Source organism: Glycine soja, chromosome 1 (genome assembly GCF_004193775.1).
Source record: "Glycine soja cultivar W05 chromosome 1, ASM419377v2, whole genome shotgun sequence".
In the NCBI taxonomy this organism is placed as follows: Eukaryota; Viridiplantae; Streptophyta; class Magnoliopsida; order Fabales; family Fabaceae; genus Glycine; species Glycine soja.
In genome coordinates this window covers 54,458,273-54,485,354 of record NC_041002.1, presented here as the reverse complement: position 1 = coordinate 54,485,354, position 27,082 = coordinate 54,458,273, and the positions used below count along the sequence as shown (strand labels likewise).

At 32.0% G+C, this 27,082-nt stretch overlaps 4 protein-coding genes across 4 annotated transcripts; all 4 read right to left on the bottom strand.

Annotated features, from left to right (window-relative positions):
* Window positions 1–1,920: 1,920 nt before the first annotated feature.
* On the bottom strand, window positions 1,921–2,916 carry LOC114397167 (transcription factor MYB32-like). Its single transcript, XM_028359299.1, has 3 exons — window positions 2,778–2,916; window positions 2,532–2,661; window positions 1,921–2,373 (listed from the first exon to the last, which is right to left on the bottom strand). The coding sequence occupies exons 1-3, from the start codon at window positions 2,914–2,916 to the stop codon at window positions 2,094–2,096; spliced, it is 549 nt and encodes a 182-aa protein (XP_028215100.1). The 3' UTR covers window positions 1,921–2,093.
* Window positions 2,917–8,202: 5,286 nt separating this feature from the next.
* Window positions 8,203–15,086, bottom strand: LOC114423539 (peroxisomal acyl-coenzyme A oxidase 1-like). Its single transcript, XM_028390340.1, has 14 exons — window positions 14,757–15,086; window positions 14,150–14,258; window positions 13,965–14,026; window positions 13,489–13,698; window positions 13,215–13,302; window positions 12,974–13,136; window positions 11,893–12,091; window positions 11,531–11,728; window positions 10,545–10,676; window positions 10,015–10,135; window positions 9,756–9,866; window positions 9,240–9,309; window positions 8,695–8,878; window positions 8,203–8,599 (listed from the first exon to the last, which is right to left on the bottom strand). The coding sequence occupies exons 1-14, from the start codon at window positions 14,895–14,897 to the stop codon at window positions 8,390–8,392; spliced, it is 1,998 nt and encodes a 665-aa protein (XP_028246141.1). The 5' UTR covers window positions 14,898–15,086; the 3' UTR covers window positions 8,203–8,389.
* Window positions 15,087–17,125: 2,039 nt separating this feature from the next.
* On the bottom strand, window positions 17,126–23,520 carry LOC114423520 (E3 ubiquitin-protein ligase HOS1-like). Its single transcript, XM_028390316.1, has 10 exons — window positions 23,226–23,520; window positions 22,090–22,480; window positions 21,711–21,845; window positions 21,437–21,612; window positions 20,599–21,000; window positions 20,333–20,491; window positions 19,349–19,846; window positions 18,714–18,851; window positions 17,783–18,483; window positions 17,126–17,605 (listed from the first exon to the last, which is right to left on the bottom strand). Exons 1-10 carry the CDS (start codon window positions 23,334–23,336, stop codon window positions 17,431–17,433), a joined length of 2,886 nt encoding a protein of 961 aa, XP_028246117.1. The 5' UTR covers window positions 23,337–23,520; the 3' UTR covers window positions 17,126–17,430.
* A 1,026-nt stretch (window positions 23,521–24,546) lies between these two features.
* On the bottom strand, window positions 24,547–26,392 carry LOC114423529 (homeobox-leucine zipper protein HAT4-like). Its single transcript, XM_028390328.1, has 4 exons — window positions 26,107–26,392; window positions 25,573–25,862; window positions 25,231–25,310; window positions 24,547–25,164 (listed from the first exon to the last, which is right to left on the bottom strand). The coding sequence occupies exons 1-4, from the start codon at window positions 26,228–26,230 to the stop codon at window positions 24,852–24,854; spliced, it is 807 nt and encodes a 268-aa protein (XP_028246129.1). The 5' UTR covers window positions 26,231–26,392; the 3' UTR covers window positions 24,547–24,851.
* Window positions 26,393–27,082: the final 690 nt, after the last annotated feature.

Genomic DNA, 27,082 nt, shown 5'->3' with positions numbered 1-27,082 from the left:
TCCAGTCACAAATCACAATAGCTAGTAAACGAGGCAATCCTGCAACCCAAAGCCTCATTATGATATATACGTACAATGCAATGCTTCTTCACATGCATAATCTGATTTTCCAAAGGAAAATTAGTGTATCTTGAAAGTCATATTTCGGAAAACAAATAATTTTCTCTTTGATTTTCAGTACTATCATGCATTTTTTAGATGTATATATATATACAAAAAAAAAAAACAATTAGTAAAAATAAAGATAATTTAACATGTTGCTGTCAAATTTTCGTCATTCAAATAATAGAGTTATTTCTGAAATTCCTAACTAAACAATGCAATGATATTCATGAAGCCAAATATGTCAAGTTACGATAAATTATGATTGAGAAGGGAGACTCAATTAATCTTAAGAGATATTAATCCTTAACAAAACTAGTAAATATTTTACTTTAATGTTATAATGAAAAAAAAATTCTTTTTTTTAAGAGAGAGTGGAATAAAAAAAGTATTAATTTCAGCTTAATGAATCATGGTTTTTCCCTTGAAACTTTAAAGCACAAGATAAATTGAACCCAAGCATTCAAGGGCAACAGTCAGAGCACCATGATCATTAATCGAACAATGCATCACATTTGAAATTCTTAAATCTAAAGCCTTTAAAAAAGAAGGATGAATTAAAAAAAAGTCACATGATTTTCTAAAAAACTTATATATATATATATATGAGAGTAAATTAAATTAATCAAAAAGTAACTTTTACTTTTAAAATAAGTTGAACTCTTCTCTTTCATATATATGTGTCATGTCGTTTGTTTTCATATCTTCCTAGTTTTTCTTGAAAAGGTACTATGTAAGACTTCATTTTTTAAGCACATCTAAGAATATACTTGTAAATATAAATTAAAAAAAAACAAGTAGAATTCCAATTATTTTAGGTAAAAAAAATCCTTTTGATCCCGTCAGTATTTTGTGATTGATCTTCTTCTTTTCTTCCAAGTTCCAACCCTAAACTCCACATGTATTATCTAACAACTCTTCTATTATACCGTTTTTTGAACTCAAACATTCTTTTTCCTCTTATCGCAAGCAATAACACTCAACTTAATTTAATTTATGGAAATTTCTCAATTCTGTTAAATCTTAGAGATGTTGGCTAAAAAGTGACTGGAACAACGAGAGAGATCATTTTACCTAAAATATTTGAGAAATCACACGTCATATTTTTCTGCCATATATTGCTTTGCTTATTCTTTTTTACACATATAATAATAATAATAATAATAATAATAATAATAATAATAATAATAATAATAATAATAATAATAATAATAATAATAATAATAATAATAATAATAATAATAATAATAATAACTACTAGATATATACCTACAAATAACATGTGCTAATAACTCATATCTTCCTTCATTTGACGCACTTCCCATTTCATGGTATTTTAGTTTGTGCACCACACAAAATAAATATTTATTTTATATATCTAAAATGTATAGTAAATAAATACTTTTAAATATATAAATTATATTAAAATTAAAATTTGTGATAAATAAATATTTTAAACATTTAAATTATATTTTAGATCATCATAATAATTTATATTATAATGCAATGTTATTTTTAATTATTGATAATTTTTTTAAAAAAATACTAAAATTTTAGAAATGACAGGTTGAAAGAAATAAGAGGTTAAAAATTCTTAAAAATACTATGGATGCATGTTAGGAATATATTTAAATTTCGAATTAAATTAAGAGAATAAAGTTCATCATTAATTTCACGAAAGAAAAATATTCAAATGATAGTAAATGTAAAGAAGGAAATTTTATTAGGTTACCAACAATTTAATTTGTTATGAGCACGGAAAAAATGAACTACTAACACACTTTATTCACTACTCTCATAATTAAAACATTACTGTTACACTTAATGATATATATGTAAGTTCCACTAAATACAATGATGAGAGTTCAAATTATTTAATGGAACTCACGCATGTATTGCTAGGACTCAATTATAATGACCACATAACAAGTATATAAACACAAGCTCAAAACTAAGAAATTAAGAGACACACAACAAGTCCTCATCAAGTTCTAGATCATCCAATCTAACGCAAAGGGTCCTTCAATGGAGAAGTTGAAGAATTCGTTCACATCAAAGTTAACTTCTGAGTCCCCACTCCCATCATCAATGCGCTCTTTATTCTCTACCGCTGCTCTTTCCTCAGTACTCCGAGTCGTATGTGTTGCTTGTGCTGTTGAAGTTTCAGGCTTCACCTTTGTGCGATTAAGTTTTTTGCACAAACAAGTATTCCAGTAGTTCTTAATTTCGTTGTCGGTTCGTCCTGGAAGCCTCTTAGCTATCAATGACCACCTTAATTAATTAACACAAAAATGTGGATATTATATGTACAGTAATATTCACAACGCGTACATGTTCATAATATATATATATATATATATATATATATATATATATATATATATAATACTAATATTCTTGTCTTAGTTTTGAATACAACAAATAAAAACCTGTTTCCCAGCAGTTTGTGAAGCCTAATAATCAAATCCTCTTCTTCAACTGATATGTTGCCCCTCTTGATATTGGGTCTCAGATAGTTTAACCATCTTAGCCTACAACTTTTTCCACATCTGTTTAGACCTGTCACCATATATATAGAAACATGTGAAGAAGAATTTTATATATATATATATATATATATATATATATATATATATATATTGGAAATTAGCATTGCAAGCTAATTATATATAAACCTGATTTAATTGCAACAGTTTTCCATCTCTTTGCACCGTGAATTTCAATGCACTGGGCTAGCTTCTGATCTTCCTCCGCGGTCCATGCTCCTCTGTTGTTTGTTTTCTTAGCAGTTTCATCATTCTTGGTGGGTGCCATGCATAAATGAGAGGGAGAGAGACACTTCAACTATGATGTTGAGAAAGAGTTTGGTTCTGGCATTATTTATGGGGGAGTCAGCACGTGTATTGTGGCTTGGCGGAACTGTCATTCATTGTAGTTGTAGGCCTTGAAACTTGAAATTAAAGGTCAATGGGCTCATCATTATATTGTTGGTCATTCATTCAGCGGTAATTTAAGATGAAAGAGTGCTTCAAGTAGAGATGCACCACTCACCACTACTATCGTCCGTTCAAGAATGGAAAGTACAATAATGTCTTTTGATTCTCCACTTCAAACTATAGTCTTCTCACCAAATCAATTGTGTTTTTTCCTTCCTTTCTTTTGTTTGTGGTCTACTGGTCTCACATTAACAAACCCTTTTCATGAGTCAAGTGCATATATTAAAAACTTGAATTTTAAGATAGTATTAAAATTTATGATAATAATTACTCGCAAATGTTCAGTGCTATTAATTTTATGATCGAAAGAAATCTTAAGTTGGAAATCTCACGTTGACCAGCAATATAATTAAACAGTGAAGATAAAAAAAGGGAAAAACCTTATTTTGTAATCTAAGGTTTGAGAGTTAACTCGTTCAAATTCTAAGTTTATTTTAAGTAGTTATAAGTTCGATGAAAAATAACTTTGACGGGGCTGACACGTTTTTAATTTCTCATCATCCCTATTTTGATCTTCTCTTCTGTTTATAGGCTATATTTGTCAAATACATGTTGAATGTTTTCCCATATTCGTCCCACATAACAATAATTCGTGACTTTGTATACAGTGGGGGAGTGGGAATCCGACAACATACATGTCAGCAGCTTTAAACAGACTTTAGTTGGAACACAATTTTCTATATAAAAAGGGATGTGTACTTGCCAGGTTCTATTGGCTTCGAATGCCCTGATCGGGTCTCGTTTGAATTCTTCTCTTCCCCACTTCCTCCTCTCCTCAAGACATTTTAAACAATAAAAATTAGATTAAATTGTAATTTTAGTTTTTTTATAATATTAAATTAATAATTTTTATTCATTTATTTTTAAATCAAAATATTTAATTTTATTATTTTTTAGAATAAGTTATTTTAGTCTTTATATCTATTGTTGACCGTTAAATGATAATTTCTGATGTGATGTATTAATACTGATATGACATTTATATATATTATCAACACAAAGGTTAAATAAAATAAAAAATTTATAAAAATTATTTAATAGGAATTGAATTCATAATATTTTTATTAAAAGAAAAAATAATAAATCATTAAAACATTTTTTTGTTTAATTAATTTTATAATAGAATATTTTACATGTATCATTAGTTAAAAGTTATTAAATTTTTTCAAATTATAAAAATTTATAAATTAAAATAAAATATTTAATATTTAACTTTATAAAATATTTAATATAAATTAATAAATTATTATATATAAAATTTGTTCTTACTTTATTATAATTTTTAAAAAATATATAAAATGATATAAAATAAAATTAAAAAGATTTATATATTAAATATTTTTTAATTTATAAATTTTTATAATTTAAAAAAATTAATAACTCTTAACTAATAATATATATAAAATAGTGTTTATAAAATATGTAAATAATATAAGTGTTTTAAAGATTTATTACCTTATTTCTGAATAAAAAATTATGAGTTTAACTCTTAACTAATAATATATATAAAATAGTGTTTCTAAAATATGTAAATAATATAAGTATTTTAAAGATTTATTACGTTATTTCTGAATGAAAAATTATGAGTTTAATTTTTATATATAAATTTTTGTCATATAAGATCGAAATTTTTTATTTTAAAAAATATGAAAATTAAATATCTTAATTTAAAAATGAAAAGATTAAAATTATGAATTTAAAATCAAAAGGAAATCAAAATTATAATTTAGTCTAAAAATTAATGTTTAGGTTAATATATTAATAATATTTTTTAATCATTCATAACATGTTTTTTTTTCCTTTTTTTGCACGATAATCCTAAAAGGCTAAAACTAGTATTAGGCTTGTGACAACTTTTTCTATTATTACAAAATAATTATTTAATACTTTAGGTATCATATTAATTCTCACTTAAAAATTGAAATCTGAAATCTAAACATTAAAGGTAAAATCCGTACACCTTTTTAACGCTTGCAATTTATTCTCTGTTTATATAACTTTCAAGTTTCTTCTATTCATTCAATTAAAAAATGACACAAAAAGATGGGAAATGCTTGTTTGTGCGAAAGCGTTTTCGTAAAAACTGCACGAACGTGTATTTGCGCTAAGACTTATCTTTTATTTTAATATTATTTAATTAATATTTATTTTGAAAAAAAAAAAAAAGAAACTGACCCACATAACTGATTCGTGCGATTCATGCAAGGAGCGCTTTCGTATAAAATAGCATTACTCATCTTTTAAATAGGAAAATTTCCTCTTGCTTTTTCTTAACTAAAATTTCGTTGTTTCAATTATTTATAGAAAATGTTTAAAAATATATATCAGTGATTTCATTTCCTTTTCAATTCACTTTGTAAAAAAGTGAATTTCATGTGCCTCACTGATACCACAATATTAAATATATCCTTTCTAATTATTAACTGATTTTTTCTGTTAGTCGGTGTTTTACGAAATTAAAATCTTTATATGGGATGAGTTGAGTGAATAACTGAATACCATTCAACCCATTTCTGTACTTGTAATTCTTAACTATGCTCAAAATGAATATGTCTTAGCTTTCTTGATGGGTTTGAACCAGTCTTTTGCAAAATCAGGGCTCAGATTATTTTAATAGACCCTATCCGTCCCATAAACAGTTTTTCCATTGATTGTTCCAGAGAAAAAACAACGTGCGCGCAATCGAATTACTCACTACACCATCTGAAATGCAATTAAGTGGTGCCAAGAAAGTTGATTAGAAGCCTAAAATTGCTAAGAAATATAGCCTCTTGTGTGCCTATCTTGGAAAATTATTTTAAAGAATAAATCGAAGAAAAGGAGAGAAAGGTGAAAAAAAAATTATTTTAAATTATTAACAGCGTCAATCTTAATTAGACTAAAGGACTAAACTAAAAAAATAAAATAAAGAATTAAATTAAAAAAATAAAATCAAGGATTAAATAATTTTTTTTAAAAAATAAAAGATAAATTAAGCAAACAAATAAGACGAATGACCAAATTAAACTTTTAAAAAGTAAATGACCAAATTAAAAAAAGAAAATAAACAACCAAACAAATCATTTAACCTTGTGTATGGGATTAAGGTGCTTCTTCTCATATCAATCTCTTTATAGAAAAAAAAAAATTTCTTTCTTGCACAGTTGTCTGTCACAAACAAATTTGTTTCATTGCCCAATAACGTAAATATTCCAATAACAATTATTGGTACTATCCAACTTAATAACTCTTGTTGCTTCAAGGTGTTCTTTTTGTGCCTCAATTTCAATTCAACATATTATCTACCAGTGCTTTATTGAAATATAACTCTTTGCATTGTTCTTTTTCATGACCATTTTGTTATTCAGGAGCTACCCGCATCCAAGTTGCTGATATGCTTATATAGGCTCGAATAATCCCACCGAAATATCATAAATACAATAACATTATGGTTATGCAAATAGTTCATGACAGAAAACCACCTAATTGGATAATAACCTCAACAAACCACAGGTTTAGTTTAACCAGTTACCAGTGTTCTAGAGGAAAATATTGAATTTGTTACAGCTTGTTCAAGGGAAACCTTCTGGTGTTCTAATGGTGGCAAAAGCCTTGTGACATCAGGATTGAAATGGGCACCAGAGAAGTGACTAACACAGAAAGCAAATATATGAAGGAATATGTGTCCACTATCTCAGCTAGCAACTGTATCCATTAAAAAACAAAACCATGTTGTCGTTTCTAACCAATTTTTCAAGTTCAAAAAGAGACAACAGTTTATTATACAGTATTCCATAAGTCCATAACAACAAAAATTTTAAATTCTTGCAGAGATACCAATTCATTTCATCAAATCAAATCGCATGTGTTTATTAACAGAGCATTCGATGCAGTGTCAAAATTAGAAGGAAAAATAAAAGGTAAAAGACAGACTATACCACATCACAGCATTATCTTTCTCCATTAGCATTTACTCAGTATATGTCGCGGTACTTTATACCATTTACTCATCGTTAAGTATCAAGTTATCAACTATTCAACTATCACAGAATAAATATCTATATTGAAAAATAAGACAAAAAAATGCCAATAAACACTAAATCACCAACGAAAGCAGGAACAACCAGAATATTTATTTCCTCTAAACCAAACGAAACATTGTAAAAAATAGTGACAAAACTGATAAAATAATGCAGAATTTCTGCAGTAGTAATCATACTAAAATGGGTGACAAGAATAAAAGCATGCGAGTGATTCACATTTATGCCACCTGATAGGAACAAGGTGACAAGGAAATCTGGTTTCGAGCACCAGGGCCTTCAGAATAGAAGAGAAGAGAAGGAAAGGTAATTGCTAATTTCATGTAGATGTTGTTATTACATAGTAGTTTATATACTAAATTTTATTTAATAGAATTTGTCCTTTTGTGTCATAGAATATCAGAATTAGTTATTCTTGTCTCCCATCCTCATGTTTTTTTAGTCGTAAATGAAGTCGTGAGTGTATGTAGGACTTCTCAATTTAATTTTTTTTTTTTTTTAAAAAACACACATTTGAAAGTGAAGAACTTCATTCTAAAGTTAATGTGTTTACAGGTTTTTATAGTGAACAATATTTATTGATAAAATATAAAAAAATAATATGTTAATAATAAAGTGATAAAATATTTGAAGTTGTGAGACTTTATAATTGTTTTTAAAAAAAAATTGTCTTGTAGACTTAACTGTTAAATCTATAACCAAATCCGTTTCTATTTCCACACGTCAAGGGAAGAAGGTATGGACGGAAAATAAAGTAACAATATATTCTTTAAAATTATCTGTTTATTATTTATTATTAAATAAATTTTATGAGTCTCAAAATAAAATATTTTCTATGGATTAAATTTTTTTATTCATGCCATTTTATTTGAACAAGCATGAACATTATAATTATAGTTTAAGTGAGAAAAGAAAAGGAAAATTCTGCTAATACATTGATGAACTACGCTTAAATATACAAAATCTGACCAGTCGTATGTCCATCAGAAGTAACGGAATTTTTATAGTACCTTGTTGGAAAATTGGAAATAAGAGTTAGTGTGAAGAAAACCCACATTAAAAATTAGAAATGCCCAGAAATAATAGACACGAAATTAGACATCAAGTATCGTTAATGTAATAAATAAATGAGTTTGTTCCAGTTCCAGTTCCAGATACACCTAATTGCGATGGTAATTACTAGCTGGCAAACACAACTTTATTAAGAGTTGTAAATCAGAATAGTCTGGGTAAATTTCTTAGATGCCAAAAGCATCATAGCCACAAAATTAACTACAGCCTAGCATTACGTAGTTGCTGCTTAAGCATCGGTTGAATATACTCTTTAAAGCCATCAGGAACAACTGAATCATTCAAAGGATCCTTCCATGCCTCCTCGTACAACTTCGGATACACATTTCCATCGTAACGTCCAAGAATTGAACCAAGGTAGTGATCAGTGTAGTTAAATGCATCAACAAGCGCAATTGCATTAGGACGAACCTAACCACACATAAAATCATTAGCCTTCATATTAATGAATTAAAATATAAACACCAGAAGATGCTAATATTGACTTGAAATCGTTTAGGACAAACCTGTGAATACAAGTTTCTCAGCTGCTCACTGGCAAGTGATCCTTGTTTTGGGTTAATGCAGCCAGTGGAAAGAAAATCACCCAGATGCTTATGAAGTAGAAACAAAGCATAAATGCTGCAAAGAACTTCTAATTGCTTTTTTACTCCCTTTCCAGGGATATCTTGCTGCAACTTCTCAATAAATCTAAAAAACGAAGAGTTTGATCAACTTAAGTGTAGAATATTCAAGCAAATCCTAGTAACAAGTAAAGAATTTTAATCTTTTAAAATAACAGAAAAATTGTATATTTTCTTTGGACTCCTTCAGTCTGGTGCTCTTCAACTGAGAGAAAGTCCATCACACTATATTTCCAGTATAAAACATTAACATAAAAAAAGATATTGGAGGAGGGAGGACTACTATTATCTTATTATTTATGTGTTTCATTCTCTAGGATATATTCAACTCACTTTCCTGAGACAATGCAGTATTATTGTAAATCTAGAGACGCAATCATGGAGTTTATAACAAAACAACCAACATGTAAAATATGAAAGAAGCTCACTTGGAAACAACGATTAACTGGCAATGAGCAACTGCCGCATCAACTAAATCAGCAGCTAGTTCTTGAAAACCTGCTGCCAGAAAAGCCATTAGCAAATTACAAAATACTAATATCCAACCATGTTGCATAAATTACAACAATAAATCAACATTCAGATATAAGAAATTTTTACATCTTGAGGTGATCTATGTATATTTTTTATGATAACGACTTCATTTTATTTTTTTTTTAATTTCTGAGCCTTTAAAATGTGTCATTTTATTATTAGTATTAGTATAACTTTTACATTTGCCTGTCATCTGTACAAACAAAATGAACAAAAAAAGATGCAATTTTTAATTGCATCTTCAATCAATTCTTCCAACATGTAAGCAAAAGCATCATATAGATCAGTCAACAGTCAACACAAACCACTCCCCACCTCCAATCTCCACCATCACATGCCAAGAAAACAAAATCAACCACAAAGGACAATTGCATATAGCTTGAAACTTAAAATAAGATTGAAGCATTTACCCTCCTCAGGATTAGTGAACTTGCTAAGATTTTGAGCACAAGCAACTGACATCCTAGCAGCCCTAGCTTCAAATGCTTCCAACACTACATTAGGCTTCAACCAGTCCTCAGCTGCAGGCAATAAAAACAAGTATAATATTACAACTCATAAAGGACACAGGCATGGTTAGTATTAGCAGTATTAACTGAAACCATATTTGATTTGGATATCGTGAAACTAATGTGATTAGAGTTGCCATAATCTCCAATTTCACTATACCCTTTTCAACATCAGAGTGATATTGCATCAGTTGTTCCACTCGAGCCATATAAGCTGTAGTACCAACAGGCTTATTTCCAGAGCCCAGCTGAGAAACAGTCTTCATGAGATACCTTGCCACCTACATCGGATTTTCTAGAAGTTGTCAAAACAACCTAATTATTCCTAAAACACCGAATCACAATTTTCAAGTATTTCATCCTTTTAGAACTTTCTTACTTTTCTAACATGCTACAAATTTGACAATCCCAAAATCCTTTTTTTTGTTTGAGAAAAAAAATAGTATCACTTTGTATATTAAAGCTTCCAAAACCAACAAGCATAGGGGCTTTACCCCTAAAAGTAGGTGTTTTAAAAAATGTATGAAAGCATGTCGAATACAAACAAAAACCTAGTTCTCAACAAAAAAAGTAGGTTAGTTGTCATGCTGCACATTAAATCCTGTTAACATCTGTGGAAGGACTTAGTAAAGACTGAATTAAATAATGATTAACAAAATGATTGTATAAGATTTTTAACTTTTAACAAACCTGTAAAAGAAGCACAATATTGTCTCCTTCATACGTGCAGGCAGGAACATAAACAGCAAATAACTCAGGGAGACCACTGCTACAAAGGTAACCATGACCGCCACATAGTTTACGGCATTCTTCAATTCCATCCTGGAAATTGAAGTTAATTTAACTTTAACTGAACATAAAAAGTTCAGAGTTACAAAGGATAATAGCACAACCACAACAGAAATACTTCATCCAGTTAAATGCAAGTATTACTCATCCAGTCAATTATCCCACACACACACTGATGACATGGACAATAAATTAATGGCAATATATTACAGTACTGCAATTCAGGAATTTTAAGCTCTTTTTTCAATCTGAAGCCGGAAATTTAAAATAAATATGATGTATAATTGAGCATGCAAAATACATAAACCTTAATGAGCTGCTCTAGTGTTATTTTTCATTTTAAACTGACAACTAGCAGGATGCAGGATTGTAATGCTTGAAGAGTCACAATTGTGAGGACCTGTTTGTTTGTGTTAATATAAAGCACTTTATTAAATTAAAAAATGTTTTTCTCACAACAATTAGATTAATTTTTTAAAAAAAAAATTCTAGAACAAGCTCTTTTTGCAACACTTAATGCAAATGCACTCTAAAATCTGCACCCAGTTCATTGGAAAGGTTTTAGTTTTGATGTTCAGTTACACCCATCAATTCTTCATAATAATGACATATTTCAAACAACAAAATGAAATGTATAAGGCGTACACCAAAGAAATGAGAGAAAATGAGTTTCAACATATGGAGAGAAGTAAAGGGAGGAGGACCTATCAGTATCTGTTGTGGAATCTCAGTATAGGACACACATAATATAAAGAAAGAAAAATTCCCCAGATGAAGCCATAGCAAAAACCATATTTTAAATGCTATCTAAAGCCGCTAAGTAACTAATTAAATTAAACTAAGTCTAAGACCAATGAGTAGAGAAATGAACAGAAGTAATAACATACAGCAGTTGCCGTAGTAGTCAAGGATTTCAACCCAGCAGTGCATGCATGAGCCTCAGGTAATGTTGAAAAATCATTAGCTTGCAATCTTTTTGTCACATCCATATAAAGCCATTTCAGCCACTCGCCCACAAATCTGAAAGCATAAGCAGAAGCCAGCAATGGGAAGAGCCTAGCCTGCTGTGTTTTGTAATCAATCACCTAAATGGAAAAACCGCACAATAAGCACGCTACACTTAGAATGAAACTAATTAAAACCAATTTTTTTATTTTGACCAGTCAATAGATCTAAATACGGAATTCAACATCATACAATTATATTTAATAAACCAGATGAGGAGGGATCTTATCACACCTCCCATTACCTGTGTTTCTAGACCTCCATTATGTGATCCAAACTGTCTTCTAACAGCACTATATCTTGTAGCAATGCAAACTGCTCGAGACAAAGCAACCGATGCATCAGCTACAATTTTTTGTCTCACATTTACCATAGTACCATAAACTAATTGTCTTGGAACATTGGAGTGTACATATTTTCCTTCTCTGGTAACCTGTGAAACCCTGGTGGATTAAAAGAACCGAGCAATCACCCCATGAACCAGTTGGCAAAAGAGCAATGCTAGAAACACTCTCTTTGACACATTCATTTTAACACATTCTTTATCTCTATTATGGGATAAATTTCATGAGAGTTGCACCAAAAGCCTAGGCCCACTCTCTTTAGTGGGGCTAAAATGAAATTCACCCAATTAATAGAGTGCTGGAAAGAAAAGTGTGTCAAAGGGTTAGTTGCTAGTATTTTCCATTGGGAAAAACTAACAAGCTCATTGTGACATTTAAAAACTATTATAAAAAGTCATGATACTGTATGCTCATTTTGTCATAGATCCTCCACTTTCCCTCACCCTCAACAAGTACCGATGAGTTCAACACAGGATCAGCACAACCCTTTATTCCTGTTTCTATTTTGTTAATGGCAGTTCGCTATTCTTAACCATCTTTTCTATCTAGTTACCTATGTAAACAATCTAAAAGGAAACATTTAACAATTGTATTTAACAGGAAATATGGCAAACAAAGATGTTGCAGTTTCAAGATTTGATTGTCAAGGTTTTTTATTCCTGAGCATTTAACAGTTTGTTTCTTCTTAAAAGTAAAATGCAGGTGGCAGAACAATGCTCTCGATTCATGGACAAAATAACTTTAAAAATTCGCTGAAGATAATAATAGTATGACGTTAAAAGCTTTTTTTGTTCAGTTCTTCTTATTATTAGAGTTAGATAGAGTTTACCCCTGTGGATTCACCCAATTTTAATGTACTGCCCTGTGCTCTAATTTTTTGTTATTTTACCCCCACAGATCATTAATGTATTATGCATTATTAGCACCATAAAACCCATTATGGTGAGGCTAGAGAAGGGACAATATGTAAAATAGAAATACCTCATTAACATTTGATTCCTTGGAATTCGTACATGGTCAAATCTTAGAACTCCATTGTCCATGGTGTTATATGCTGCATTTCCAAATTTCATCCCAATATCACCAATAGTTATGCCTGAAAGAGGCAAGTGATCATCCAAGCTCCGCAGCTGGACAATGAAACCTTCAAATAGGCAAATAATTAGTTAACTTGCCTCTGAATCTAACACCAGAAACTTAGATGACTAAATTTGGCAATTACCATGCACTCCATGGTCTTCACCACCAATAATTAGACGGGCATAAACAACAGCATGGGTGGATATTTTACCCAATCCACCGGGCCACCACTGTTTAAATCAATGTCAGAAGCATGATATAAATCCAAAATACACTTCATAAAAAGTAAAAACAGTGTTTTCTCTTAATGTACTTGTTAAAGCACCAGGTAACATTGTAAGATGTAGAATCTTAAACGGTTAAAAATAGTAAAAGACCAATAAAGGCTCACAGGAATAATCACCCATTTAACTCACTTTGCTGGAAGTCAATGTGGGGTTATGGATAACAAATTCGTCTGTTTTGGGATCAAATGTTGCAGTTGTTTCTAGCCCTTGAACATTGGACCCATGACCAAGTTCAGTTTGGGCATAGCAACCGATTATTTGCATCCTATAAGCTAGAGGCAACCACTTCTGCTGCTGTTCGTCAGTGCCTTGTCCTTGGATAGCAGGCACAAACATTCCCTGCAAAAGAATATAAATAACTAAAATTTAGTACACAAAGCAATGCTACCCCCTCCCAAAAATATATACCATAGAAAGTGAAAATACCTGGACAATATTCATGCGCGCACACACACACACACCTTTGAAGTCCTTAAACTAGTATTGAACCCATTCATGATTCTAACATATATTTCTTTCTTTTATGTTATCGATATATTTCTTCAATATAGATAAGTAAGACATGGAAGATGAGAATGCAATCAGGAAAAGAAATTGAATTATACCCAATGAAGATCCGTAAAAGCAGGTTGATCCACAAAGGATCTGAGCTTATAAGCTTCCTGTTCTGTAAGAATAATAGAGAACAATTAATATTAATGTAATAGACAACTAAATGCGTCCATAGGAAAAAAAAAAAAAAAGATCTGAACACAAATGCAAAGTATACCAAGAAGAACAGAAAACTCACCATTAAGACGGAGCTCGTTGATCCTTTTCCATGCATAAGCTGCTTTTCTCAAGGTGTTTTTAAACAACTCCTTCCTACCAAGCGTGGTTCTGTCATCCTTTCTGAAGGCCTACAAATGAAATGATAGTCAACAAGTCTAGGTTTCAGATTTTGAAAGAAGCCAATAATCATCACGTATCAGTATCACCAAACTAATAGAAAAGGCGAAGGAAACAATAACGAGCTACTTCACATGCTGGAGTTGAAGTGTTGAACAGTTATTTGTGAAACATTAACTACCTGCTGACAGCACGTAACACTTAACAGGGTTCTGTATGGATAAACTTCTCAACAAGCACTTAGAAAAGAATAAGGTAAAATTAAGCTTCACCCATAATTATGCATAAACTAATTTACTAAAGCTCTCACAATTAACTTCTCCGAGGTTAATTCATTTTTATCTTCTTATTATTTTTCTTCTATTAGTACTGTTTATTGAGAAATTTATCCAAACATAGCCTATGTAAAAAAATCTTGTTTTTTTTATAGATAAATTTAGAGTAACAGGAGACTAAGGTCACTTCAACAAAGGGATTGAGAAATTGAAGAAGGAAAGAGGAGAATTCACCGGATCGCTGGCAACAAGGCGAGAAATCCGATCGGAAAGCTCAAAGTCTTGACGAGAACCCGCCCAAACGATCTTCATCTCGTCAACATCGAACTGCGCCTTGTTCCTCTCGAAAGCCAAGTGGTCAATACTGTCTTCCATTCTCGCCAATGTCTTTCTGATGTCGCAGCTTGTGGCTTTGGTTTCAGTGATGAATGAAGATTGTGTTGTGTTACAGTAACAGCAATTAGAATAGAATAGTGGATGCTTTATGTGGTTAAGTTGTGTTTTCAACGTGCCAAAAGAAGAAAACGTGATAACATTGGAATCGGAACTGAATATTTCATATTTCATATTTCTTTCTTCTTTTCTTTTCCTCCTCTCATCTTCCACACGTGATTCATTTCTCACTACTTTTCCTTTCACGTTCATTTTCATCATCTGTATACTTTTTTTCATATTTTATTTGAATTAAGAGTGAAATAAAGAAGAGAAAATAGAAAAAAAAAATAAATTGAAAAAATGTTGTTGAAGGAACTAAAGTATAAACGAAAAATATATAAAAAAAAATCTCTCCATTTAATTAAATGAGTAAAATAAACTTTTAATCTTTTATTTTTCTTGGTATGATTATTTTTTATTTTTTTTTAAAAAAATTATGTTACAAATAATTTGTTTAATTTTCCATCCAAAATCATATTCTTCTTTTCGGTCCAAATCATAATCACTTGTTTCTTGAGAGAAAAAAAATCATAATCACTTGTTTGATGTTATAAGGAACACCTTATATGCACTTTCCTTTTTCGTCCAAAATCATAGTTACCTTGAGAGGAAACATAACATAACATACTGAAAGTGAAATCCACATGTTTTTACTCTCCTTCTCAATTTTCCTCCAAAGAAATAAAGGAAATATTTAATATTGAATAACGGCTTGTCTAGTGTCTGGGTGAAATTGTTTTTTTTATTTGCTTTGCTTATATAGTTAATGAGCATTAAAAGACCAGGTGTCATCGATTAGGGGAAAATAAGTGGAATCGAACCGCATACTAGATATTTTGATTTGTCTTCTGAAAAAAAAAAAAAAATCAATAAGGCAAACTTGACTTATTTATTTAAACAAGTCTAATTAAAAATTTGAGTTTGACTTGTTTTGAAAAATTAAAGAATAAGTTTGATTTGTTTAATTCATTTATATATTGATTATTTTTTAATTTGTAAAAAAATCCTTAAATTATTTTTTAACTTTATCAATTTTGTATTTAATAAAATATTTTAATACTATATAATAATCGACAAATAAAAATGTGTTAAATATGTGGTATGATCATAAATAATCAGATTTTATGATAAAAGTTAATTATCAACAAGACGGAAGTAAGTTCTCATTGCCAATATGATAAAAAAAAAAAGACTAACGATGCAAAGATAAACACAATCAGCAAAGAATAAAGATTTCCGCAATTAACACAAATTAGTAAATATATTAACCCAATGTCGAGCCAAGGCGCCAAAAAAATTGATCATTAAACAATTCAATATATAACTCTGGAATGCGTCAATTTACGTCCAACGTTGGAATTATCCAGAAGAAACGAACGCCATCATTGTACAAGAATATAATGATACGCTATCATTCACGGACATTCAAGCAAATAATTAATGTAATGTATAAAGAGCGTGAATGTTAAGAAAATATAGGGATAAAAAAATGAAAAGTATTGAAAGAAATTTGACGAAACTTCAAGAATGTCGATATAATTTATTCTAATATTTTAAAAGTTAGCATTTAAGGTTTCACTACCCAAAAAAAAAAGACGGAGTTCAAAGTTCAAACTCCCCCTGTACCCGAATAATAGTATTATAACCACTGAGTTAATAAATTTCTTTAATATATTAAGGAAAAATATACATTTTTTTATAGATATTAAAATTATATATATATATTTTATTATAAAATAAATAATACAACATTATAAAGTCAAATATAATATATATTTTTAAATTTAGTCATTCTTTCAACTTTGTAACAATAAAAAAACTGTCACTATATGTTTAGTTTAAACATGAGGAAAGACCAGATTCATATATTTTCAAAAATTGAAAGAATAAATTCATAAATTTGAAAGTTCGAGAGCCAACTTTGTAACATCATTCAACTTTCATATCGTCCGTATAAATCATGGATCAAATTGTATTTATTTCTCTCCTGATAAACATTACATAATTCAACTTTTATATCTCTCTTAATATTAAATTAAATAAACTATAGATAATATAAAATTTAGACATGGCCTTATCATGTTAAAAACTTAAAATTGAACATATGATCCATTCCCATGTGAACTCGACCTCCCAGATAGATCATTTACTAGGACGAAATTGAAAGATACTGCCAAATGAAACAACCTTTGAATTTGCTCAAAAAAATCATTTTAAATGAATCATTCTCCAAAACTAGAAAATATTAAAAACTTTGGACTAACATTGATTCATTGAAGGAAAAGGATACAAAAATGCACCTTTAACATTAAAATTTTCTTCATTGAATATTAGCTGCACAACAGACACCGGCGTTAAAACTCCCGAGTTTCAAAAAAGCGAAGCTCTCATTTCAAAAACAACCCTTTAACATACGTATTTTCTTGTTTCTTCACATAAATTTCCAGAAACCTTTCACCAAAAAGTTGAGTTTTCATCTCCTGGAAACTCTGCTTCGTCTTGTCATCTGAGTTGGAGGAGTTGAATAATAAGCTATATCCATTGCTCTTCCCACATCCCGATCATCTTCCTCATCACTCGCATCATCAGATCTCCATCTAGGTGCACCCTTGATGTTTTCTTCAGTATTTAATTTATTATCTACAAGGCTATAAAGAAATGAAGTACACAAAAGGATTCAGTTTACAAAAATATTATACCCTTTTTGGTGAACATTAAGAAGCATTAAATCAAGGCACATGGATATTCTTATACACGAAAATTATACAAAACAGGTAATATGAACAAAAGCAATGAGCGAAAGAAATGGGTTATTAGATTCTTACCTCCGAGAAACATCCATTGGATCATTAGTGGACCCCATGTTCCAACTTCTTTCATCTTTATGTGATTGGACATTCTTACTAGATACATTTGAGAGATCATTTGCAAATTCTTTAGGATAGCTAAGTGTGGATCTAGTAACAGGGTTAACTGTAGCCTTCCAGGATTCCATAGGACTGGTAGTTTGATTATTTTGTTCAACTCCAGGCGAGATTTTGTCCGGCCTATTCTCCTGGGAATTGCTTGGTGATGTCCTGGTAAATCCCTTCAGGGGTGAACCATTCATGAAACGGATCCTATGATTCCTAGGAGTTGGAGAGTTATCATTTCTTAGATTTTTACCAATTTTACGTTGATGACTTGGAACCCTCTCATTATTTGTAAATAACCCATCATGATGGTATGATAAGGAACCAAAATTACCTAGCTCAGTGCCAGTAGTAGGGAAAGACATGCCTATTTTGGCTGATGTTCCTAAAGTCAATGAACTCAACAAGCCAGTTGGATGATCTTTATGCAACATCAAGGAAGAATTTACAGATGAAGGAATCAATAAACTGGTTGACAAGAAATCCTGAATCTGAGGAACGTCAAATTTGTCAGGAGTTTCAACTTCTTCACAAGAAGTAACAACACCTTCAGTCAAGTTTCCGCTCCTCAGTTGCTGCTGCTCAACTTCTGGCAACAATTCCAAGCATCTATTCTGTTTTATTCAAACATAAATCGTCCACAAATTCAGTCTAAGACCAACAGTGTTCTCCAAACATGTTAAATAATAAATAAGAGTCCATTTAATTTATTTTAAAAAATTAGCATTGGAAACTTTGCAACTGCTAGACATCATAAAAGTAACTAATGCCTGTCATGATCCAAGGATAAAATGTTTGTGGAACAAAACATTTGCTTCAAAATTAAAGATTTTAAATCACTTACAATCAAATTGGCTCTGAAGTGAATAGCCTTCTCTAATACTGGCAGATTTTGTTGACTTACGGAACCTTTTGAAATGCAATCTTGCTCCGCCTTTTCAAGTTTAATATGAACTTGATATGCTTCAGAGTATCTGTGGCGCTGAAACCCAGATAAATATATTAGCCAGAAATTTTTTCACATTTTCCTCAAAATGAAATACTATCATCAAGGATATGCTAAATTACCGTGACACATTTTAAGAAGCAAAATAAAGTTCATATCAATTTACAACGGAAATGGTAACCGAATAGGAAAGTGAGGTATGTATATATATTCACATTGATATTAGGATCTAGTATCTACTAAGCTTTGGAAACAAAATATCACATCAGTATGCAAGCAAAGATATGAAGATGGTAGATGTTAAGATAGATGAAGGAGGAATTGTTTGCTATCAAAGATAAGCTAAGTAAAATAGGTGATGGTGGTGTATCATATGCATTATATGGAACAGAATTCAACTTTGGGTAGCAAATTAACATATTTACAAGATTCCAAAGTATAAACTGAAAAGACTGTAAGACTAATTGACTAACAAGATCAATAAAACATGAGAATCAATGTCAGACATGGAACCAGCTATTGAAATTAAGTACCTGAAAATAATACACAACAAGTAGATTTCCTGTTGTCCTTAAAGGGTCTTCAATAGCATAATCCAAAAGACATTTATGTATATACTTCTCTTCCTCAGAATTCCATGGCAATTCTAGCATTCGATCCACCAAGTTCCTCCTAATACAGAGGCAACAAATCTCAGTCACCAGGACCTCCATCCACTCCACCCACTTATTACATTGACCTTTTTGCTTCTCAGAAGTATTCCCAGATGCTGTTTTATTGAAATTCTTTTCCTTCACTTTGGTGCAGAGCATTCTCTGATGCATAAATGCTTCAGTCAGAAGCCCACACTCAACCCTCACCCGCACTGCAGTGACAGCATCTCTGAGTGAAGTCACGTGAGGTCCACCATCCCGCCCAGCCCACCTCAAAACCATGAGAGCTGTATCAGGGCTACCCCTTTCTAATAGTACTTCAGCAATTTTAGGATGTGATGTTGAGCCAGTTATTTCAGGAAGAAGGCGACAAGCTTCCTAACAGAATAATAAATAAAGAAATAAATATTACTCTAAAAGGAACAGGTTCACATTAATAACATCAAATACTAACATGAAACAAAACAAGATCATGTGCCTTATATGGGGAAGAGGAGACTCTTGATGTAATTATTAAATGTCACTTTTTACTTTCAGTGAAAACAAGAAAACACACCTTATAAATAGAAGAGATGAAAGAAAGACCCAAATAACACCTAAAACTAAAGCCCAATTACATCTTTACTGCTTTATTTTCAGGATCACATAAGATTCCAATATAATTATAACCAAATAGTCCTGATATTTTTTCCTAGTTGAATATAATGCTTATCATCAGTCAGCTGTAAAAGGAAAATCAGTAAAGCAACCTTTTTTTAGCAGCATCAGTAAAGCAAACATGATACAAATGGATTTAAAAAAAATTAAGATCAGGGTAAACAAGCTCCTCAAGACGCATTGGGCATAATATTTTGTTGGCGGTACCTGTAAAGCCTCCTCTGTGTGATCATCCAGAAGGTAAAAAGTCAAAGATTCAAGTAATGAGTGCCTGCTAATACTAAATGTAGCAGCAAAGTCCTCAAGTATGTATCTCCATTCTTCTTCAGGAATTGTCCAGTGGCGATCATATAAATAATACAGAAACTACAGATGTTAAAGAATGAAAGAAGTATTGCTTCAACTTAATAACTATTATTGACAGAACAAACACAGTTCTACACTGACAATAAAAAATAGGAGTAAAAGGATACAATGGCCTGTTTTGCAATCACCATATCAGAGCCTCCACGTAAAAAGAGCAAGTCAACAGCAGAACGAAGATTTTTGAAGGGATAGTAACCCAGAATCTGATCAGTATTTGACCCCAAAAATGATTCACTGTCCTTCTGCAAGGATGCAATTTCCAATCCCTCTACAATTTCATTCCTAAACCCCTCCTCCAGATCAAGATTATTCATTGCATCTTCAATAAATAGAGACCCATCATGTCCTGATGACTCCACAGATTGATTTATTGGATCAGGCCAAGCACGTCTAATTGCTTCTGATTTCCTTGTCCGAACAACTGATGACCATGACGAACTATCAGTAAAACGTGATCTCACATCTTCCAAAAATTGATGTCTCGTACACCAAATAATAACATCCATATGCTGGGTAAAACAACAAAAATTAAACACCAGGATGAAGATTGCAATGAGCTACTCTAATTTTGGAGCTACATACAGACAGATAGAGGAAGACTAAATCCAGCAAACCACTCTTTATAAGCAATATTAATTAAAGTGCAAGGCCAAATAACAGTCATTTCTACAAACGTCCCTCTTATATACTTCATCATAGTGAACTACAACAACAAAGGTTACCCATTGTCATCAACACTTTTGAAGATTAGGTATAAAGCCCCTTCCAACAAAAATCACACAGAATCATTTAAAAAATAGATAATATGTACGAATTTATTGTGATGACTTGACACTTGGCAGCACATCAGCCAAGCAAGAAATGTGTCAAAAATCAAATATTAATGCAAAAATCATAACGGTTAAGCAATGACTCCATTGAACATGAATTCTTGCAAAACCAAACCTGCTTTGTCTTCATGATGCTCTCTTGGAGATTCTGCAAATCGTGAAGTTGTGCTGAAAGAGTACCCTTAAAAGATGACTCCAAAATGTCTAGCACATTTGATATGCCCTTCAAGTATAATGAAAATTTCAGAAGTAAACTCAATCTCTCTTTCAAGCCTAAAATGTCCATATTATCTAGTGAAAATTGTTAGCGAGAACAAATATAATTATGGAAAAAGGTCATACTAATAATTAGCTTTAGATATCAACAAAAAAACAAGGTTTAAGGATACAAATTCCCTGCAGTTCAGCAATGATGTTTTTGAATGTCCTCTTGCACCAATCCTTCACTACCACTTCATCCAACAAAAATGCAATGACAGGATCACTGGAAACAGCAGTTTCATCCATACATACATCTGTGATGTCTGTAAAATTTCAGGTCAAGAAAATACAAAAGTGGAGACAAGGGGGCAATAGGACAAATAAGAAAAATGGGAGGATAAAGAAGAAAAACCAACTTAATTTTCTCAGGTGATAACATTACTGAGACAAAGCCTTATCATATAACTTTACTTACCAATTGACAAGTATTTATATTTAAAATTTTAATAAGTAAATTAATAATAAAATAAAATATGCCAAGAAAATGACTGATGTAGAAAAGGATACAGTGGCAAATTAAAGAAACCAAGTTATTCTCAAGTGCAACGTCAAACAGAGAATAAAGGCGCTGTACGTCAGCAGTTAGTTGTTTGTCCCCATCTTCTATTTCTTGAAACCTCTCATCACACCTTTTCGAAATAAGGCCTGCTTCTATGCATTCATAATAAAGTCGAAGATGCACTTTAGCACCACTTTTTGAAATTGGGATTCTACAAATTGGGCAGATATCACACCGTTGGCTACATTCTTCACATAAAGAGGCATGTCCGCATGAATTCAAGACATGGTGGACATAGCGACCACAGCTTCTCAAGTCTCGAGTTGCTCGGCAGCGCTCAACTTTGGCTTCTTTGCACAACTCAATCAGATCAATGGATGCCAAGTGTTCCAATGCTTCCTGAAATCAAATGTCACAAACCATTTCTTTCCTATTATTTTAGCAATACAGTAGTTATAAATTTCACAAATATGAAATGCTAACTTCTAGCCTGCATCAGTAACATGAAAATTAACTCATTTAGAGAACAAATTCAATCTTTTAATTTTCCAGCATCAGACTGAAATACCAACCAAATGAAGCCTTTGACATAAATAACTAGGATGCATGATTCATAAAATCAAAATTATGAATCAGAACAGCAAATGCCGAGCATTCACTTTATCAGATTAACTCACAGGTCATTATCTCACCATAACAAGTTCCCACACCACAAACCCACAACAAATAATTCATTTTTAAACTTACCAGTCCAGCATAAATTCAATTTTGCATAGACTGAAATGCCAACCAAACAAACTAGCAAAGAAATTGACATAACTAGGATGCATGATTCATAAAACCAAAATTATGAGTAAGTCCAGCACATGACAAACACTCACTTTATGAGGTTAATTCACAGATCATTATCTCGCTTAACAAATTCCCACGCCACAAAACCCACGATTACAATGAAAAAACCCAAACTAGTGATAAGAATTAGACTCAAACACACAATGCACATATTGAAGCAAACATGACGCAAGCAGCAAACCATTTAAATATAAAAGTTTCAACCAAACACTGCGTTAGTGACAGGCAGCTAGGGTTTATGAAGTAGCTCAGCAAGTGCGGAACTTAAAATTGAGAGGATGAGTGAGTGTACCTGAACTAATCGGCTACTGTAGTTTGGTTGAAGCGTAGGAGAAGATCGTCCCACGGCGGAGCCGCCGTTAGAGCTGGACGAAACGGTGGGTCCATTGAGCCTCTTATCCATTTCTCAGAGATAATAACCAAACGGAGAACTGAGAGAGATTTTCTCAAACACTGAGAAATTAGGTGCGAGATTTTCAAACGGTTCAGATTTATTTGTACTCAGTGAAGGGACGCGTCCCTGCTTGGAACGACTCTGTCTCGTAGAGGGGAAAACTCCTTACAGAATGGAATTGGAGGGTTTTTGAAACGCTTTTTTTGTTTTTGTTTGTTTTTTCATTCTATTTGCTTAGTATGGGTCGGGTTACGGTCCCAATTTTTGGCCGCTAAGCCCGCGTTTCAAACTTTTTGTTTTCTTTTGGGTTGGGTTTAATTCTTTTTGGGCTTATAAGACTTTGGACTGGGTTTGTGAAATGTAATTTTACTAGTGGATGCCGACGTGCAAAATTGTTCTATATTTTGTTTGGAGCAACAAATTACGTGCATAGGAGGAAGTAAAAAAAGTTCAAATTAGTCCGAAGGTCTCTTTAGGTTTTTCATTTTTTATTTTTTCAAGATGTTTCTTGAACTTGTATTTATTTTTTAATTGGACCTCTATCAAATTGTTGTTATGGAAAATCTACTTCCTAAGTCAGTTATGCGAGTTTTCAATAAGATTCCTATAAAATAAAATATGACATGACAATGACTAGAATGTAAAAAAATACTTAAATTGAGTAGACCTGCATAATTAAAAATAATGGTTGAAGAACATAGTTGATAATATTGAACTTTGAACCTACTTTTGTAAAAATACTAACATAGAACGTGAGAAATCTGACTTGAGGAGATGAGAACATTAACTTGGAAAAATGATAGTACTTAACGCAAACTTACAAAGGTGACATTGTGACAATCCTAGATTCAAGCTTTGTATTAGGATAGCCCTGTGGGGGAGGGAGAGGGCAATTTTAGTAAACAAGCATGCACAACTTAGAAATCTGCCAATGCTCACATAATCCATTGAAATAAGGTTCTCTCCCCTTCTACAACTAGAAGGCATCATCAATTGGGACCCATAATGACCCAAATTTGTTGAACCATTGTTTGGTCGTATAGGGCAAAACTCCTTTTAAAATGTTTAATATTATTTTTATTATGTCAAATTCGTATCCAAAACCCGTAGTTAGTCAAGTCCCCACGAATTCCCGCATCTTGGAAATTAACTAAGGATCTTTTGAAAATGTAAACATAAGATCGCAATCAATTTGACTTTGAGGTATAAGAACAAAATCTGCTCACACAAGAAAGCTATATATAATACTATTAATTAAGACCAGTAAACTTTACAGAAAGTCTCGGATTTAATCATGAGAAACGAGAGTAACGCAGTAAGTATTATAAAACTAAAAAACCTAACTAGTAACTAGACCAGGTCATGCCCCGAAATCCAAAAGAAAGACGAAGGGTCAAACTAGTACAAAACATTAGAGACCCACAAAATCAGTTTTCCTAACAACCATATCTTAGACCACACTTTGAACACATAATTCATGGCTTCCTATCTTTTTTTCAATTTTGTCATTTTGTTTCCGCAAGTCTAAGATCTGGGACGGAGGGCATCGAAGGGCCTGGCCCATGGGCCAATGGGGAAGGCCCGGGGGTGAGATGGAGGCACGTGATGGTGACGCGTGGCAGGATCAACGGCAGAGGAGGGGGGAACCGCGACACGCTCACACGAGGGGCACATGGTGAGGGTGGTGGGTGGGGTCATGTGCATGTAGAACTGCGGGGAAAGTTTCAGTGCTCTAAGCTCTTGCACTTCCTTCTGCAACCTCCTGTTTTCCTCCGTCAGATTCTCGCAGCACCTTTTCAAAAACTCGCAGTCAACCTCCGTTTGCTTCAGCTTCGTCCTGAAAATTAATTTCAGTAAAACTCTTAAAGATCACACAACAAAAATGTTGGCGAAATGAACCCACCTTGCCCTTCTGTTCTGGAACCACACCTCCACTTGTCTCGCTCGAAGACCCAGCTGTTTCGCCAGTGCCAACTTTTGCTTCTGCAAACAACACAACAACATATTCACGCACAAAACAAAAAACAAATTAATTGAACAGTATAATGTCCCACTACATCCTTGTGAATGAAAATAATCTATTTAGCAACAGTCTATATTTGATTCACATTGTGTACAAAATTTTCTATGATCAATCGCACCTATACATCGTGAGTGAGATTAATATATGATCCAGTAGATCAGAGGATACTATGTCTCTGATACAGGACAAAAAAAATTAATTGGCATGTGTACGTTTACTTACGGGGTTAAGAGTGTTGTGTTCTTTGAAGCTCTCTTCCAGGACAATTGACTGATCTTTGGAGAGTCTAAGTTTCTTTCTAGAGGTTTCAGCATCTTCTTCGTCGCTGATGATGCCTCTGGAACAAGCTCTGTCTGTGTCGTTTTCTTCTCCATTGGTTTCCCTCTCGCTGCGCTTTCCACTGACGCTAGAAACCGTGCTGTTTGGAGATGAAACACCTGCTTCCTCTTCGCAATCAACCACAGAAGGTAAACGGTTCACATCGATTCCGCGGAGGAATGATCCAGCTTCACCTGCATGCAAAACACACCGTTTAGCATGTAGCAACCAACACTGGGAATTAGAAATTAAAAAAAAAAAAAAATGTTGGATGCTAAAGTATGGAGTAAAAAGAGGGTTGGGGAAAATTAGGAAGCTTTGAAAGTGCTTGAAGGGAGTGAAAAGAAGTGAAAATGATTGTTAAATAGGAAAAGGTGTGGAAATGAAAAAGCAAGAAGGAAAAGAGAAAAAGAAAAGATTGAGAATCTTAAGACAGACCTGAAGAAGTGAAAATAGGGTCGTTCCAAGAGGGTTTCTGAGGGTTGTGGCTGGAAGGAGAAGAGGAGAGGAGAGGGAAGCTCAAACTTAGACTCAAGCCCAAATCTTCCTTTTGAACCGTCATCTCTAGTTGTGACTATGAAGTGGAGAAGTGCGTGTGGAAGGGATTATATAGAAAGGAGTGGAGAGTTCAATCATGCCTTTATGTCAGCAAGCCCCAATTATCTGAATCATGGCTTTTACCCCACAAATAATACAACTTGCTTTCGCTTTCTCTATCCTATTCTCATCTCATGCCTCCGATTCTAACCATTTTATAGCCCCCCCCCCCCCCCCCCCGTGCCTTTTTTACCATCTGGTAAACAGATACTACCTTTCACAAACTTCAAATACTTTACTGATGCTATTTCATATACATTCTTCTTTTTACACTATTGCTTGTTTTCATACGTAATTTTAATTTTCAATAGGTCGGGTTCATTTACGTTATTAAACTTATAAAATGATTCTTTAGAGTGTACTTCTTATAAATAAAAAAATTTAGAACACAACCTACTTTATGTGTTTAGAAAATACTATTAAAATGCCGGTGAAACCTTTGAACTATTCATCATCATATAAAAAGTAAATATTAAAATCTGTATATATATATATATATTATAAATTTGATTTCTTGTTATTAAACAAAAATAAATAAATAAATGTATTTTTATTCTCATTTAATTATTTTTTCATATTATTTCCCCATTTTTTGTTACTTTTTTATTTTTTTCCATTTTAAATTATTTGTCATTTTAAAAGCAATTTTTTATGAAAAATAAGTTCTATGCATTTTATTATAACTTTCAATGTATATTCATTGTAACTTTTTAAACAAAAAGTGTTATTAGTTCATTTTTTTATGCATTAAGGAGAATATTGATTAGTAATTGTTAATACGACACTAACTAAATTTGTATGAAATTCACAATTATAA

What these genes read in the sequence shown, in the direction of transcription:
- LOC114397167 (XM_028359299.1), bottom strand. Translation starts at nt 2,916, where the DNA reads ATGGCACCCACCAAGAATGATGAAACTGCTAAGAAAACAAACAACAGA. An exon ending in AACTGTTGCAATTAAATCAG is followed by an intron (nt 2,662 to 2,777) that starts GTTTATATATAA and finishes ATATGGTGACAG; the next exon opens with GTCTAAACAGATGTGGAAAA. An exon ending in CACAAACTGCTGGGAAACAG is followed by an intron (nt 2,374 to 2,531) that starts GTTTTTATTTGT and finishes TAATTAATTAAG; the next exon opens with GTGGTCATTGATAGCTAAGA.
- LOC114423520 (XM_028390316.1), bottom strand. Translation starts at nt 23,336, where the DNA reads ATGGATAAGAGGCTCAATGGACCCACCGTTTCGTCCAGCTCTAACGGC. An exon ending in GCATCATGAAGACAAAGCAG is followed by an intron (nt 21,001 to 21,436) that starts GTTTGGTTTTGC and finishes TGTTTTACCCAG; the next exon opens with CATATGGATGTTATTATTTG. An exon ending in ACACAGAGGAGGCTTTACAG is followed by an intron (nt 19,847 to 20,332) that starts GTACCGCCAACA and finishes TTATTCTGTTAG; the next exon opens with GAAGCTTGTCGCCTTCTTCC.
- LOC114423529 (XM_028390328.1), bottom strand. Translation starts at nt 26,230, where the DNA reads ATGACGGTTCAAAAGGAAGATTTGGGCTTGAGTCTAAGTTTGAGCTTC. An exon ending in CCCTATTTTCACTTCTTCAG is followed by an intron (nt 25,863 to 26,106) that starts GTCTGTCTTAAG and finishes TTTTGCATGCAG; the next exon opens with GTGAAGCTGGATCATTCCTC. An exon ending in AACACAACACTCTTAACCCC is followed by an intron (nt 25,311 to 25,572) that starts GTAAGTAAACGT and finishes TGTTGTTTGCAG; the next exon opens with AAGCAAAAGTTGGCACTGGC.
- LOC114423539 (XM_028390340.1), bottom strand. Translation starts at nt 14,897, where the DNA reads ATGGAAGACAGTATTGACCACTTGGCTTTCGAGAGGAACAAGGCGCAG. An exon ending in TGAAGACCATGGAGTGCATG is followed by an intron (nt 13,137 to 13,214) that starts GTAATTGCCAAA and finishes GCCTATTTGAAG; the next exon opens with GTTTCATTGTCCAGCTGCGG. An exon ending in ATATTGTGCTTCTTTTACAG is followed by an intron (nt 10,136 to 10,544) that starts GTTTGTTAAAAG and finishes AATCCGATGTAG; the next exon opens with GTGGCAAGGTATCTCATGAA.